The following is a 14,573-nucleotide window of genomic DNA, read 5'->3' on the forward strand; positions in this document are numbered from 1 at the left end:
CCTTATTAGTAGAAGAGTTAGGTGAATCAGATTTGACAGATTCATTAGCAGATTAAGTAGTTAGATTTGCTGCTTGATTGTTCTTCTTTGGTTTATACCTATCTGGATAGCCAGTTAATTTGAAACAAGAATCCTTAACATGTCCTGTAGCCTTACAATATTCATAGTACATATCATCTTTCTTGCCACCATCCTTCTTTTACACTGTGATTTACTCACAGTATTCACATTCTTCTTCTTGAGATACTGAGTTTTAGCCAACATAGCCATAAAGTTCTCAAGTACTTCTATCACAAAAGTATTTACTTCCTTTTGCATTATTTGAAGCACCATTGAGTAAGCTTTAGCAACAGCTGGAAATGGATTTGTGAGTAATGACTGATTTCTCACATGCTCATATGAATTATTTAATTCAGACAAAAACTACATCAGTTTGTCAATATCAATAATATCACTCATCTCCTTAGAGGTACCACATGTTCATGAAGGTAAAGGTTTCAAACATGCTAATTCATCCCATAGCTTCTTCAGTTTAGTAAAATAAACCGTAACTGACTAATTACCTAGATGGAAAGATCCAATTTCACGCTTGATCTTATAGATCTGAGGACCATGGCTTTGTCCAAACCTTTGAGACATATCATCCCAAAGTTCCTTAGCTGACGTGGTGAAGATGAAGGCTTCAACAATTTCTTTCGAAATTGAATTGAGAATCCACAAAATAACCATGCTATCAGCCTTGATCCACTTCTCAAAGTTAGGAAAATTTCCTTCTGGCCTTTCACATTTTCCTATTATAAAACTCAGCTTACCCTTAAGAGCAATCATCATTGATCCGCTCCACATCAAGTAATTCTCTCCAGTCAGTGAAGAACTCACAAGAATCATGCCTGGAGAATCAGAATTCTGCAAGGCAAGATGATCTTTTTGGCGTTGATCTACACCAGATTCTCTAACATTGGCCATGGTGGTTATTTTTCAGAAAATAAAATCACAGAAATTCATATTAGATCGCAGGTAGCAATCGTTGGCTATAATACCATGAACAAATCTAAAGAAAAACTCAAATCAAAACAAGATCTTTAGAGAGGAAAATTGAATTCATTAATCTGAAAAAAAAAAAAAAAAACCGAATTACATTGTAACGAGAAGGTCTATACATGTATGGCTACATACGTGAAACTACTTCTTGAAGCATCTATGATAGCTGTAGCCATTTGATAACAAACTCTCCTGCCATTTTCTTCATTCTTCATTACTGTGAACCTGAGAGTTTGCTTTCTTAATTTCTTTTTACTGAATGCAGCGTTTTGAGTATCTTCTGTAAATAAACTCTCCCGCTATTTTCTTCATTCTTCATTACTGTGAACTTCAGAGCCTGCTTTCTTAATTTCCTTTTACTAAACGCAGCGTTTTGAGTATCTTCTGTAAATAACTTAGAGGTGACTACTGCACGCCGTTTAATCTACTAGCCATTGTATCTTTCTCACCCACTCCACCCATCCCACAAATACCGGTCATGCTCCGGTTGTCATCCTTCAAAGCCTCCCATACTCCTTTCATAATTGATAGCCTTGATTCAAAATCCTTGATGCCTTCAGTGATGAAGGTTGATCCTATATTTGGTGGAGGACCAGGATAGCCTATCTGACCAAAATTCACCGCTTCTTCGAGCAGAGCAAGCACCTTCTCTGTCATCTTCTTGGCTTTCCTGCTCAAGCAATAACGTGACGTTGGATCTGGACAACGCCCGTTAAAACATAGGTTGTTTACTTTGATTACATTTTCAAGAAATTCTTTGCCCCTCTGATCAATGTAATCCACTTCCTCTTGCCAATGAATTACAGAACCAGCAACAACTTGCAAGTTCCTTTTGACGTCATCCACGCGTGAGTCCACCCCAGTGATCTTCTTATCAACCAGTTTCTGAAGCTCCTCTTCCAGATTCTTGATGTTACAATGGTAGTAAATTAGGTAACCAATTGATCGGCCGACTGGGGCCACCAAGGTTTTAGCAATTTCACCAACAACTGTACTTGCAGTCGCAATTACAAACTCCATTTTCCTTGCTCTAATTCTAGAATAACCAGGACCTGAAACACGAATGTGCAACAAGAACATGAGTTCAAGAAAAAAGAATGCAAGAAAGGGTAGTAATCAAACTTACAGATACAATGGAAAATGACTTTAGCAAGCTAATGCGTGTCCACTTAATCAGCAAAGATGGATTGCTAACGAACAGGCAACATAACAAACAGGACAATTGACATATGTATAAACAAATCTGCAGAAGAACACAGACATTCTCCAGAATCAACTATCATTGAAATACAAGAAACACACTGAGAACTGAGTTGCTGGAAAAAATAAAAACAGGATCAGTGAGTATAGAGAAAAAAAGATTCTAAGTAGAGGTCAGTTTTGAAATTTCAAACTGAGTCCATTCCACATGAAAAGAATTGGCCAATTTCTATTTTTGAAAAACAAAGGCAGGTGAATGAACTGTGGAACTTACTTGCAAAGAAAAAATAATCTAGCAACTGCATGATTTGTGTTTAGCAAAGACTTTGTAGAAAATCAACCATGTACAGAACAGAAAGGCAAGAATCAAAGACAAGGAGAGATATTTCTGTATCACTTGGAAGAAATACAAAAAGGACCAAGGACAATCAAGAAGGATTGATCATTACAAATAAAATAGGTTCCATAGCAAGAGCAAGACTCAAAGCCCCCTTTCCTATGTTCGTCCACGTGCATGTCCATTACAATTAATCAACCAATAAAAAATATGTATCCATCACCATCCATCCAACAACCTCTGTAAGGATGTTAAATTGTATTTACAAGTCAAATGTAGCAGAAGATTTTGTAGTGAAATTAAAACCTTAAGTTTTATAATCAATTAAGTTTTATCATTTTATTAAACATTTTAAATTAATATTTGAATAAAAGTAAATACCCATATTGCCCAGAATGGATGCTTAGAATTTGAACGAAGCATATGACTTTCTCTAGTAAGTTTTCCCATTTAAGCAACATCCGACAAAACTCTTGATGCAAAGAAATTATCTGCAGCACTGAAATCCAATGATGGAATATCAGTCTCCTTAAAAATTTCACCCTATTCATAAACAACAGAGGCAACAAACTTTACAGGCACAATTAATATACAAAAACTTCATACAGCCTGCACTCATTGTAAGACCAAACCATCATATAGCCAATTTCTCATGAGAACAAAAGCCTGCTCTGCATCTCTATCTTCTTCAGGGGAGTTAGGACGATGGGCAAAGCCATGACCTCTTCCCTGGAAGACGACTACCCTTGACCCCTGACACATGCTCTTCTCGATATCTTTCAAGACATTGACTGAGCATAGCGGATCGTTGTCCCCTGAAATAAAAAATACGGGAACTTTTACATTGGAAGCTACTGATGGAAGCATCCTTGTACCATAAAAGGAGACCGCTATGCCAAAACAAGCTCCTTGGTCTCTCGATAGCGCCTCTATCACTTGGCCTCCTCCAAAGCAAAACCCAATTATGCCCAGCTTCTTTGAAATTCCTGCAGCTAAAAATTTCATCAGCCATCCATTTTGTTGCTGTGGTGATGTCCTTTGCAACCCTCTGCGGTTCTTGTTTTGCTATCCACTGTTCAAACTTAGTCTTTGGCAGGTCTTTTGCCCACGGGTCTCCACGAAATAAGTCAGGAACAAGAACACTGCAGTTTTAATTTAATGGGCACAACCACACAAGTTATTCAGGCTTTGAAAGTCAGCCAAAAAGAATCAATATCCAATAATTAACAATGATACAGAATATCAATATTACAATAACGCCATTATATTTAAGCAATCACCAACAAATGAGACCAAGAAAAAACTATTAAAATAAAATTGATAACAAAAATTCAATTTTTATGCAAACTTATAAGATGTAATTAATTCTGTAATTCTATAATCCTGAAAATAATTAGCTTTTATAACCAAATAGGAAAAAGGGTAATTGGAATATAAAAGATCTTGTAAACAAGAAAAATCTAATACTGAGAATTTAACGTTATTTCATTGAACATGGGGACCAATGATGACTTGTATGATGGTAGTAAACAAAGTATAAATAATAAATCTTCAATTACCAAATTAATCCAACAAAATAGAAGGAGAAAAATATGATCAAATGATAACTGAATATACAAATAAATTTATTTCACCAAGCCATTGGCAAATTAATTTATTTGTCCAGTCACAGAAGAGTTAAGACAGCTTGATTGAAGAGGACACGGGAAGGGTTCAGCCTCTTTGCGCAGCTGAAAATAAATTTATACGTGTAATGAAAAAAAATTCAATTTATGCAAAAGCTCCTCTGTTTGTATACCCTAAAGATCAACTTTATTATATATATATATATATATATATATATATATAGATCCTTAGGGTTAAAAATATACGTGGTAAAGCTGCCTTAACTGACATACAGAGCATTGTATATATTAAGCAGAGGGAAAACATAAGACAAGTGTTAGAAACATGGCAGAAGGTAAGACATTAAGCAAAACATACTTGTAGCCATTACAGGCAACACGATATGCAAAGTCTCTTGTAGATGAATCTTCAAACCCAAAAACATCAGACAAGAGCAGTATGCCAGTTCCATTGTTATTTTTCACTGCCTTGAAGAGATAAGCACTGATGGTATCAGCACCCTTGCCTATTGACAATTCCACTCCATTGACTAACTCACATGCCTCATCATTTATGTCTTCTTCAACTTTCCCTATAGATGATCTCTGAGAATCCAAATTGCATCTTCTCTGAAAATGAACTGAAGCTTTAAAATCAAAATTTGCATACTTCCAACAAGACGTCATAAATACATGATTTAGTAACAATTTTCTAAAATCTCAACAAATATGAAAAGTTCCCACGAAAATAGTTCAGTAAGTACATTCATCAATCCAGCTTGTCAAAAGTTGCAAATTTTCAATAAGACTCTGGCAAAGAAATAATTGCTTTCTCTACATTCTTGTATATAAACTCAATAAATACGAAAAGTTACTGCAATACAATGTTGAATAAAGTATCTTCCTATGCCAGCTAGTCAACTTTCAACATTAACCAGAGGAACAACATGGCTGCAAATTTTCTATTAAAATTAATCGGAAAGTGGATTGTTTAGGATTTCCAGCGAGCTGGTCAGACAGATTTGCATAAAAATAGACAGTCCTTAAATTAAGAGAGGTCATAATTGAAATTCAAGCTCAAAATGCTGCGGGCACCTTGCAATTCAGTAGCTTTGATAGTGGCTAACTATGTAGCACGGAAACGAAAATGCGGACCCAGGGAAACGCAGAAACGGACACAAGTAAATGGCATTTTAAAAGATTTGGGAAACCGAAATGTGGGGGAAAAGCGTAAATATAAAAAAAATAGGGATATATTTATAAATAAATAACATATATACATATATATGTGTATATTAATGGATTTGGAAGTCCTGATTATAATAAATTTAAATATTTAAAAAAGGGAAAGATAATGAAATTAATTACTTGATTAATTAATTAGATTATTTATATATTTATAATTATAAATAATTAAAATAATAACTATATAGAATAATAAAATTAATATTAAAATGCAGAAAAGAAAGGTTCAAAGTTTTAATACAGTGAAAATTGAATAAAAAAATAATAATAATAATTAAAAAAAAAATTTTCAAATAGGAAATAACGTGGTATTAGGATTCGGGGAAGGAGCAGAGCCATCGAAGGAGCAGCGCCATCGGGGAAGGGAGGCTGATTGGCAGAGCATCGGATGGGAAGGAAGCAGAGACCAGTCACCTTCCATCGCCGGCACGCTGCCCCACCAGGTACTCCTCCTCCTCCTCCTCCTCTTCTTCTTCTTCTTCTTCTTCTTCTTTCTTTGCCTTCTCCTTTCTTCCTGGAGGTGCGACTTTTTTTGTTTCTTTTAAAGAAACGCGTGTCCGGCGAAGGAAACGCGTTTCCGATTTCAAGGGATTATGGAAACGGCCCGGAGAAGTTTCCTCGCCGTGTCCTAACGTTTCCGGCAAGGAAACGTTTCCAGAACGGGGAAACGCTCCCGCCTCCCGTTTCCGTGCATCCTAGGACTGGCTAATATGGTGATTTTAAATTGCATAAAAAATCATAAAAATATAAAATTTTTAGCAGAATTATTAATTTGTTCCACCATTTAAAGCTTTTGCATTAGTAGCTTGCAAACTCAATGGTGATTGAAATACCATTTGACTTCAACCAGAGCCAAGAATCCTGCATCCCTAATTTTCCAGGATCAAAATTGAGGCTTTTTTTCAACTTTCTTTTTTCAACTCTAATTTTCTACACAAAAGTAAAACGTCAATTATTCAAACCTATCATAATGAAATTACAATCTTCTCTGCCCAAGCCCCCATCCTAACTTAGATCCAAGCTAGATCCACAGTGCTTACGACGATATACATTCAAAGTTCAAAAATTAAACGAATGCCAGAAAACTTTTTACATTAAAGATTTAGCTCAATTCTCCAATTCCCAAACAAGCAAAACAAACCAATCCAATCCAATCCATTTCTATAGCAGAAAAGAATGTGAGTATGGACATTTTAGCTACAAAATTAAATATATAGAAGGATAATGAACGTACAAAAGAAGGAAGCAGAGGAGAAGAAGAAGTTGAAAGGAAGTGAAGACCACGGTGAAGAGATGAACTTGGCCTTGTGGCGGCGGCGGCGGCGATAATCCAGAATGAAGAAGATGCGGTAGTGGGCGAGGCCAGCCTCATGTCAGTTCCTCTTGCCGTCTCTCACAATATGTATTTAAGAGCTCACAAAGCAGAAACAAAAGCAGAGCGGTGCAGAAACTAAAGCAAAGGTCTCGTGATACAGAAATACCTTCTCTGTAAATTTGGAAGTTTCTTTTCCAGCTTCATATCCCCACTTCCCAGCCTTACATTATTATTATTATTATTATTATTATTATTTATTTTTCTCCTATTTACAACAAATTATTTTAACGTGACATTATTTTGTTAATTATATGTTTTTTAATTATATTTTAAAGATATTTAATATTTATTATTATTATATCAAGAGACAGACGCTTACAGTTTAGTAATAGAAATAAGCATTTATTAAAATTATGATAATTTTAATAAAATTTTTATTTTTATATAAAGTATATATGTATGTTATCTATAATTGATATGAGATTTTTTTCATATAAAGCATATATTTATGTTATTTATAATCAATGTAAGATTATGAAAAATCAATCCATAAACATATTCATTCACTCTGAACCTCAATCAATGCTATATTAAGACGCTCGACTTTATTTTTTATTTTTACTTAAGACTACAAGGTCAAGATATTTAATATTTATTAATATCATAATGGCGTATCAAATGATATAATAAATTAATTAATATAAAAGAGTGTAAATAATGATACCCTTTAAATTTAAAGAATTTTTTGAAAGTCTTGCATATCCTCTTTTAAATAAGTAGCATTACATGTAAATCAAATTTTTAGCCATAGTTTCAAAGTATTATAAAGTACTGTTTCGTATTGAGTTTTTAGGGTTAAAAAATATTTTAAAAATATTATTTTAAATATTATTAAAAAATTATTTTTAAATTTTTATTATTAATATATATTAAATTTTATTTTTAATAACTTTTAATTAATTTTCTTTAATTAATTTATATATATATATATATATTGACAGACGCAAAAATTTACTTTTTAACGCCAACTAAAATATTATATATTAATAAATAAAAATTAATAATTTTTTTTTACAAAAGTTAATAAATTATTATAATTAATTTATAATGACAAGAATTAAACATCTTAATTTTTTAATAAAAATGATTTGCTAAAATTTAAATAGAATTATTGTTAATTCAAAATATAATAACTGTTTTATATTATGAATTACCATACTTAAACTATATTAATGGGTTTGATTTAAAAAGTTTGTTCAAATTTATCTCAAATTCAATTTTTTTCAATACAATAATGAAAAAATAAATTGAATTAAAAAATATAAAAAAATTATTTTAATCATTCTAATTTTAAGTATACTTAGTAGATTTTTAAATTATAAATATGAATACATATTTTACCATAGTTATTTCTAATAATTTAGGAGTAGATGCACAAAAAATATTTTAATAAAAGATTATATATATATATATATATATATATATATATATATAAATGTATATATATATATTATATTTAAATTTAAATATAATATATATAATCATTTAAATATAAAATTTATTAACAATTTAAATATAAAATTTTTTAAAAAGTGAGATACTAACTTTTTTTTTTTAATTTTAAAAATATAAAAATTAAATTATTCATTAAAATGTCAAAAACATAATTGTTTCGGTTGAAATCTGGATTAATGATAAATTACAGTATGAACTAATTTTTGACAAATTAAAAGTGGGAAGTTAATTTATTTAATTTTAAAAATATATAAATTAAATATATTTTATCAAGTATTAAAAATTAAATTATAAGTTACCCTAAAAAATATTTGGTTTCAAAAAACTATGAGTGTACCTCTAAAATTTTTGAAATCTTAGGTCCAATGCCCCCCCTTGCCTCAAGCTCCATCTCTCTCTCTCTCTCTCTCTCTCTCTCTCTCTCTCTCTCTCTCTCTCTCTATATATATATATATATATATATATATATATACTTCTAATTCTATCAAATTATTCAGCTATTAAATACTTCCTTGTGCTGTCAAATTCATATAAATTAACTTTTTATTAAATATATTATTAAATTATGATAAAATATCATTAAATCACGACATATAAATATATTTTAAATTGTTGATTAATTTTAAAAATCTTACATTTATAAATAAATTAGTAATTTCATTTTTTTTAATTTTTTAAGAATATTATTTTCATAGTGTTTAATTTTTCAAAATTATACTATGTTTTAATAACTTTATTTGATTTTAATATTATTATTTTAAATTAGTGTAATATTTAGATTTTTTTTAAAACAATATATACTAATTAAACTACATTTAAATTCATAAGTATATTTTTGTATATATGTGTAACTAATGCAAGACAATGAGAATTTCTCATATCTAGAAATAAAATTAAACAAATTATTAGATATTTCTGGTGCATATGCATATCCCACACACTTAAATTTAGAGAATTAATCGATTTTTTTGAAAGATAGGTACACTATTTTTTAGTGCACCAGGTGCAACCTATAATTTGCCATGAAATTAACAAGTACCTTATTAATGATGATGAGTAGTTCATATTCTAGTAATCACAATACCGAAACACAACAGAGGTCACATGTTGGACTTTGTAGAAATCGTCTCCTCCATCTTCAAGCCTGGTTTTGAATGCTTTAAGCATTGATCTTATCTCCATTTTCTGAAGGGAAGTGATGAACCTTAGTCCATCAGGAACCATCTTCAGAGATGTGCAATTTGAAATCACTAAATTGCAGAGATTCAACATGGCCCCTTCTTCCACCCTCCAGTCTTCTAAGTTGGGCAAGTCACAAAGGAACAGAGACTTCAGTTGTGGAAAACCTTTGTCAGAGCAAACCATTGCAGATCCAAGAAATGAATCCATTTGTAAACGGAGGATTCTTAAGTTTGGCAGCTTTTCCAATGTCACCATTGGATCTTCCATAAGTTTAGATCCCTGCAGGTTTAATTTGGCGAGGTTCGAGGAAAATTGATGGCACTCTGGTAGCTTCTCTATCTGGCCTTCTATATGCAGCTTATAAAGATGAGGACTTTCTGTAATAACTTGAATTACAGTAGAATCTTCATTACTGACAAAGGACAAAGTCTCCAAGTGGTTAAATGCAGCACCAGGTGACTTGAAGAGTAGCCCGAATTTCGGATCATCTATTACTAGTTTCTTGAGATTGGTCAGACTTAGTAGATCTTTTATATCACATTTTTCTGCAGGAAAGTTCACTAGCGTCTGCAGGTCGCTCAGTGTAGCCAACTGCCATTTATCTGAATCATCACCACAGGATTCAGGAAGATATAAATGCCTCAACCTTTGCATCTTCCATATCACATTTGGTATTTGTACAGTTGAATTCCAAGTCAAAAGGTCTAGGGTCTGCAAGTACCTCAAGTTGCCTATTGTAAATGGCAATTCATCTATATCAGTATCCCTCAGGCTCAAGAATCTCAAGTGGATCAACATGCCAATTTCTTTTGGTAACTTTCCATCATGACTCTGAATTCCTTCAAGATCTAAGACCCTGAGTGACTTAAAGTTGTTGAAAACTGATTTTATTGATCCCCATTTCTCTGCATGACATGGTTTTTCATGGAAATACAGAAGAGATCTAAGGTGGGAATTTCTTTTGTATCGAGAGGGGACAAATCTTTTAAGGTCTCCATCCAAAAAGATTGCAAGTCTACGAAGCCTACCAATTGACCTAGCTTCATTTACCAGGGATGAAGGAAATGAGTAAACCGAGTGATCATTTGCATGCAATTGACAATAAGTCTCTAGAAAATTTTCCTGTTTTGCCTTTGACAAGCATAAGTCTCGCATAAGGTCATGCATACGGCAAGTTCTAATCCTTCCAGTTGAGCCTCTTTCTACTACCTGAACCATACACCTCTGGACCAACTCATCTAAGTAACGCTGAGCTACATCCTCCATAATTTCCTCCATTTCTTCATTGTGAATGCATGATATGAATCCCTCAGCAACCCACATCCGGATCAACTTTTTCGTAGGTATCTCATAATCTTCAGGGAAATTGGCCAAGTGAAGGAAGCAAGGTTTCAACTGATATGGCAGTTCATGGTAACTTAAAGCTAAAACCTCAGATACTCCGAAGAGTTGTTCATGGCCTTTGCCTCTCCTCAAGTGTGAAACAATATTGCGGCGAACTGTGTCCCACTCATAGATAGTTGTCTTAGTTGCCAGAAGTCCTCCAAGCACAATAATGGCCAATGGTAGTCCTGTACATTTCCCAATCATTTCTCTTCCCAGTTCCTCCATTTGTGCTCTAATTCTGAAGTCTGCAATAAGCATACATGAACATTTGACAGCATTTAAATTGATCACTACTAATAGTAATAGTGAAGTGATGTTACTCAAGAAAAGACTATAAAAGTCCCATATTTGACATCATTAATATACTTGATGAATTAAAGTCTGACCCCTAGAATAAGAATGCAGAAAAATAATGAAGTGGGCATACTCTAGTCATGTGTTATTCATTTCCCAGTTAGGGACGTTTAGAGTTGCTCATATATTCCCTTTAGCATGTCTTGAAACTTTAATAGTACTTTGTGTTGCAAATAGTGAGTCCATAGACCTACATAGTATCTGAATACTGAAAGAATTCATGAATTTCATCCCCAACTATTAAAAATAAAGAAATTTAAAGTTATTTAATGTTGCAGTAACTTGAGAGTGCTTACAATTATTTCTTTCATAGCATAGTATACATAGTTAAATCTCTTTAAATCATGAAGTTGCTCCTAGCATCTTTGATTATTTAAACAATCCTTCTAAGGTATATATAATGTCAAGGAAAAGGACAGGGAAAGAGCCGGCTGAAGTGTGCTCTTTTGCTTCAATTTGTTTTCTTTCTTGTAAAAAAATCAGTGAAAGGTTTCAAAGCTAAATTCTGAAAACGATAGATAACATATTTATCTGAAAGTGGGGAACTAGTTTCAAATTAGAAGAACTACCTGGATAATTTCTGGCAAGGAATGCCTTCCTTTTAAACAATTCCCAGCTCTCTTCATCATTTAAGTATCTTGGTTGATGGAGAAAGCATGTTGGATCTGGATACAATGCAACATCCCTGATACGAGTTGTGAGCAATAATTTGCTGCCAAACATTCCAGTTCTATATGGAAAAGCAGGACGCAGATTATTCCAAGTCTCAACAGTCCAAATATCATCCAAGATCACTAAACATTTCTTCTCTTGTTGAACTTGATAAAGCATCTTAACCAGTTCATCGTCCCTTAGACTTGAAATTTCCTCCCTCTGCTCTTTAGATGGATTGATTAGCTTAAACAAGATTCCTTCCCAGACATCCCTGGGTTGACATTGCTGGGATATATAAGCCCAAGCAAAAGCTTCAAAATGATGCCTAACATCAGGATTATGATACATCTTCTTAGCAAGGGTAGTCTTTCCAAGGCCTCCCATTCCATAAATGGAAACAACAGTTTTTTCACTGCTCACCAATTGTTCCACCAAAATTTTCACATCTTCCTCCAACCCAACTATATCATCTTCCACAATATGGGAATAAGACCTTCTCAAATGTTGCTGCCTTCCTCCCTGTAGAGAAGGACCAGAGCTTTCTCTAGGTTGTATCCCATAAGTTTGCAAGCTTGTGGTAAGATTAGAAATCCTGGATTTAATAGTTTGGATCTCAGAACCAACCCTGTAAAGCTCTACAGATTCCTTAGCAATTGTAGCATACCTCTTGATGACATTGACTACGCCTGATCTTCTCCTCAAAGCAACTTTGAGGGCGAACTCTTCAATGATATCCTCTACATCATAAGCAGCTTCTCGGATTTCAGAAACCCAATTGCGAATAGTTTCTTCCTCGTCTTGCCTTGTATCGGCATCTTTCAAGAAAGATTGCATCCGCCTGAGCTCAAGCTGCATGCCAACCACTTCCTCCTTCACTCCATCTAGGAAAGTTGCTTCCTGAATCAGCAAGTCAGCAAGTCCTTGCACCACTGTTGATACTGCAGACTCTGCCATGTTCTGTTCTGTTACAGAGAATCTCTCTCCTTCCCTTTCTCTATGACTATGTCCCAAGTTTGATTGGATTTAGAAAATAAGATGGTAGATGAGAACAGAGCTCTCCTTAGCAATTATCAAATATAAAGAAATGGGAAGGAAACTGTAATATTAAAAGTCCAAAGATACCCACATGAGCACGAGGCCCACAATCCGCGTAGTAATCGCCAGCCAAACCTTGAATGTGGGTCAGAAAATAAACTAGTCCACACAAACAGGCTGCTTAGAGAAACGTGTAGCGGAAGTATGGAGAAACTTTCTTTATCATTACTAAAATAACAAGTAGAATACGACATGAAAAGCCCTGAAAATCTCTACTAAACCGAACATTTCAGAAATCGAGGAGCTTAAACAACAGGATAGGTTAAATTCGGCTCAATAGGTCACTACAGTAATACAGTTCAACTTCAACATCCTTTAGCAAATCAAAACTTCACAGCTGATCCACATGGCAGATAGTAAGACATCATTGATAGATTATGCATTTGGCTTGGCTCACAGGGTGATTTTGGTATAACATTAAAGTTACTCTATTTCATAAACAGAAGATTACAGATTCAAGCAATGAAAACAATACCTATAGAGAATTAACCCTTTTTGTATCCCACATATACAGGCTATTTCTTTCACTGAGTCATCTTTTTACTTGCTTTGGCTTAGACATGTCTCTAGAAAAATATATTTTAAAAGCACAATTTATTTTCTACTTACTATACGAATTTTTATTATTATTAGATATTCATAGAATATTAATCCCTACGAGGATTGTGGCTGCCTTTCCCACGACTTTCTTTTAGTGCAAATGCAACACAAGATGTTGATAACAGAACGAATGGATGAGAAGAACTAATTTGTTATATATTAGCATGGTTCAATCTGTTCCCTTCAGGTACCACTTTCATGGGTAGCATGAATTTTGCCTGTTCTGTAGGTCACCTACGCTATCTTCAACGGTGCTTTTGTAGCTAACTAATTGCATTCTCAATTTTGCCTGTCTGGTGGCAAATTTGTAATGCATTTTATATCAGGTTAAGCTATTATTCTCCAGCTTGCAAGAAAATAAATTAGATCTTTTACCACTTTAGGCCTTAGCTATCTCCATATTAAACATCCCTGAATAATAAAAGACTAATTGAATTGAGGTAGGAGGTGAGCATTCGGTTAACCGAACTAAATTTTCAACTAATTGAATTATTATCTAACTTTAACAATATTAGCTGAAGTGAATTGAAATTAAGAAAAAATTGAATTTAATCAAAATCGAAAATATTTGATTGGTTATCCACTAGTGTCGAATTAATTGAAATATATATATATCTATATATATATAATGTTATTATAAAAATTAATAAATATAATTTAATATTAATAATAGAATAATTATAAGTTAAATATTATTATAAAATCATAAAATAATAATTATAAATAATATAATATTAATAAATTATAATTAATAGACATTTAATTATTTTGATTATTAAATTAAAGACAATCAAATCAATGACTAGAAATTAAAAATTTTTATAATCATTAATTAAAAATTAAATCAAACAGAATTTATTTCTAACAAAATAAATAAATTTTATTAGTTCAATTGGATTAATAATTGTAATCAGGTATTGCACAACTATCAAACATAAAACACACAAAATGCAAACACACGGCAAAGGATAATGAATATATATATATATATATATATATATATATATATATATATATATATATATATATATATATATATATATAT

The 14,573-nt window shown here is 32.6% G+C and overlaps 3 protein-coding genes across 3 annotated transcripts; all 3 read right to left on the reverse strand.

Annotated features, from left to right (window-relative positions):
• Nucleotides 1–1,180: 1,180 nt before the first annotated feature.
• Nucleotides 1,181–3,094, reverse strand: LOC131171342 (probable disease resistance protein At5g43730). The gene is made up of 2 exons (XM_058131200.1): nucleotides 2,960–3,094; nucleotides 1,181–2,093 (listed from the first exon to the last, which is right to left on the reverse strand). The coding sequence occupies exons 1-2, from the start codon at nucleotides 2,961–2,963 to the stop codon at nucleotides 1,447–1,449; spliced, it is 651 nt and encodes a 216-aa protein (XP_057987183.1). The 5' UTR covers nucleotides 2,964–3,094; the 3' UTR covers nucleotides 1,181–1,446.
• On the reverse strand, nucleotides 3,052–6,990 carry LOC110667595 (uncharacterized). The gene is given in 4 exon segments (XM_058131199.1): nucleotides 3,052–3,577; nucleotides 3,579–3,720; nucleotides 4,562–4,812; nucleotides 6,662–6,990. Coding segments are annotated over 4 exon segments (915 nt in total). The 5' UTR covers nucleotides 6,800–6,990; the 3' UTR covers nucleotides 3,052–3,193.
• A 2,283-nt stretch (nucleotides 6,991–9,273) lies between these two features.
• Nucleotides 9,274–13,882, reverse strand: LOC110648100 (putative disease resistance protein At1g50180). Its single transcript, XM_058131201.1, has 3 exons — nucleotides 12,960–13,882; nucleotides 11,749–12,833; nucleotides 9,274–11,070 (listed from the first exon to the last, which is right to left on the reverse strand). The coding sequence occupies exons 2-3, from the start codon at nucleotides 12,785–12,787 to the stop codon at nucleotides 9,326–9,328; spliced, it is 2,784 nt and encodes a 927-aa protein (XP_057987184.1). The 5' UTR covers nucleotides 12,788–12,833; nucleotides 12,960–13,882; the 3' UTR covers nucleotides 9,274–9,325.
• Between the last annotated feature and the right edge of the window lie 691 nt (nucleotides 13,883–14,573).

The sequence above is a fragment of the Hevea brasiliensis genome, chromosome 12, assembly GCF_030052815.1.
Source record: "Hevea brasiliensis isolate MT/VB/25A 57/8 chromosome 12, ASM3005281v1, whole genome shotgun sequence".
Taxonomy (NCBI): Eukaryota; Viridiplantae; Streptophyta; class Magnoliopsida; order Malpighiales; family Euphorbiaceae; genus Hevea; species Hevea brasiliensis.

Coding starts and splice junctions, on each gene's coding strand:
- LOC110648100 (XM_058131201.1), bottom strand. CDS start 12,787: ATGGCAGAGTCTGCAGTATCAACAGTGGTGCAAGGACTTGCTGACTTG. Junction 11,071..11,748: donor CCTTGCCAGAAATTATCCAG/GTAGTTCTTCTA, acceptor TGCTTATTGCAG/ACTTCAGAATTAGAGCACAA.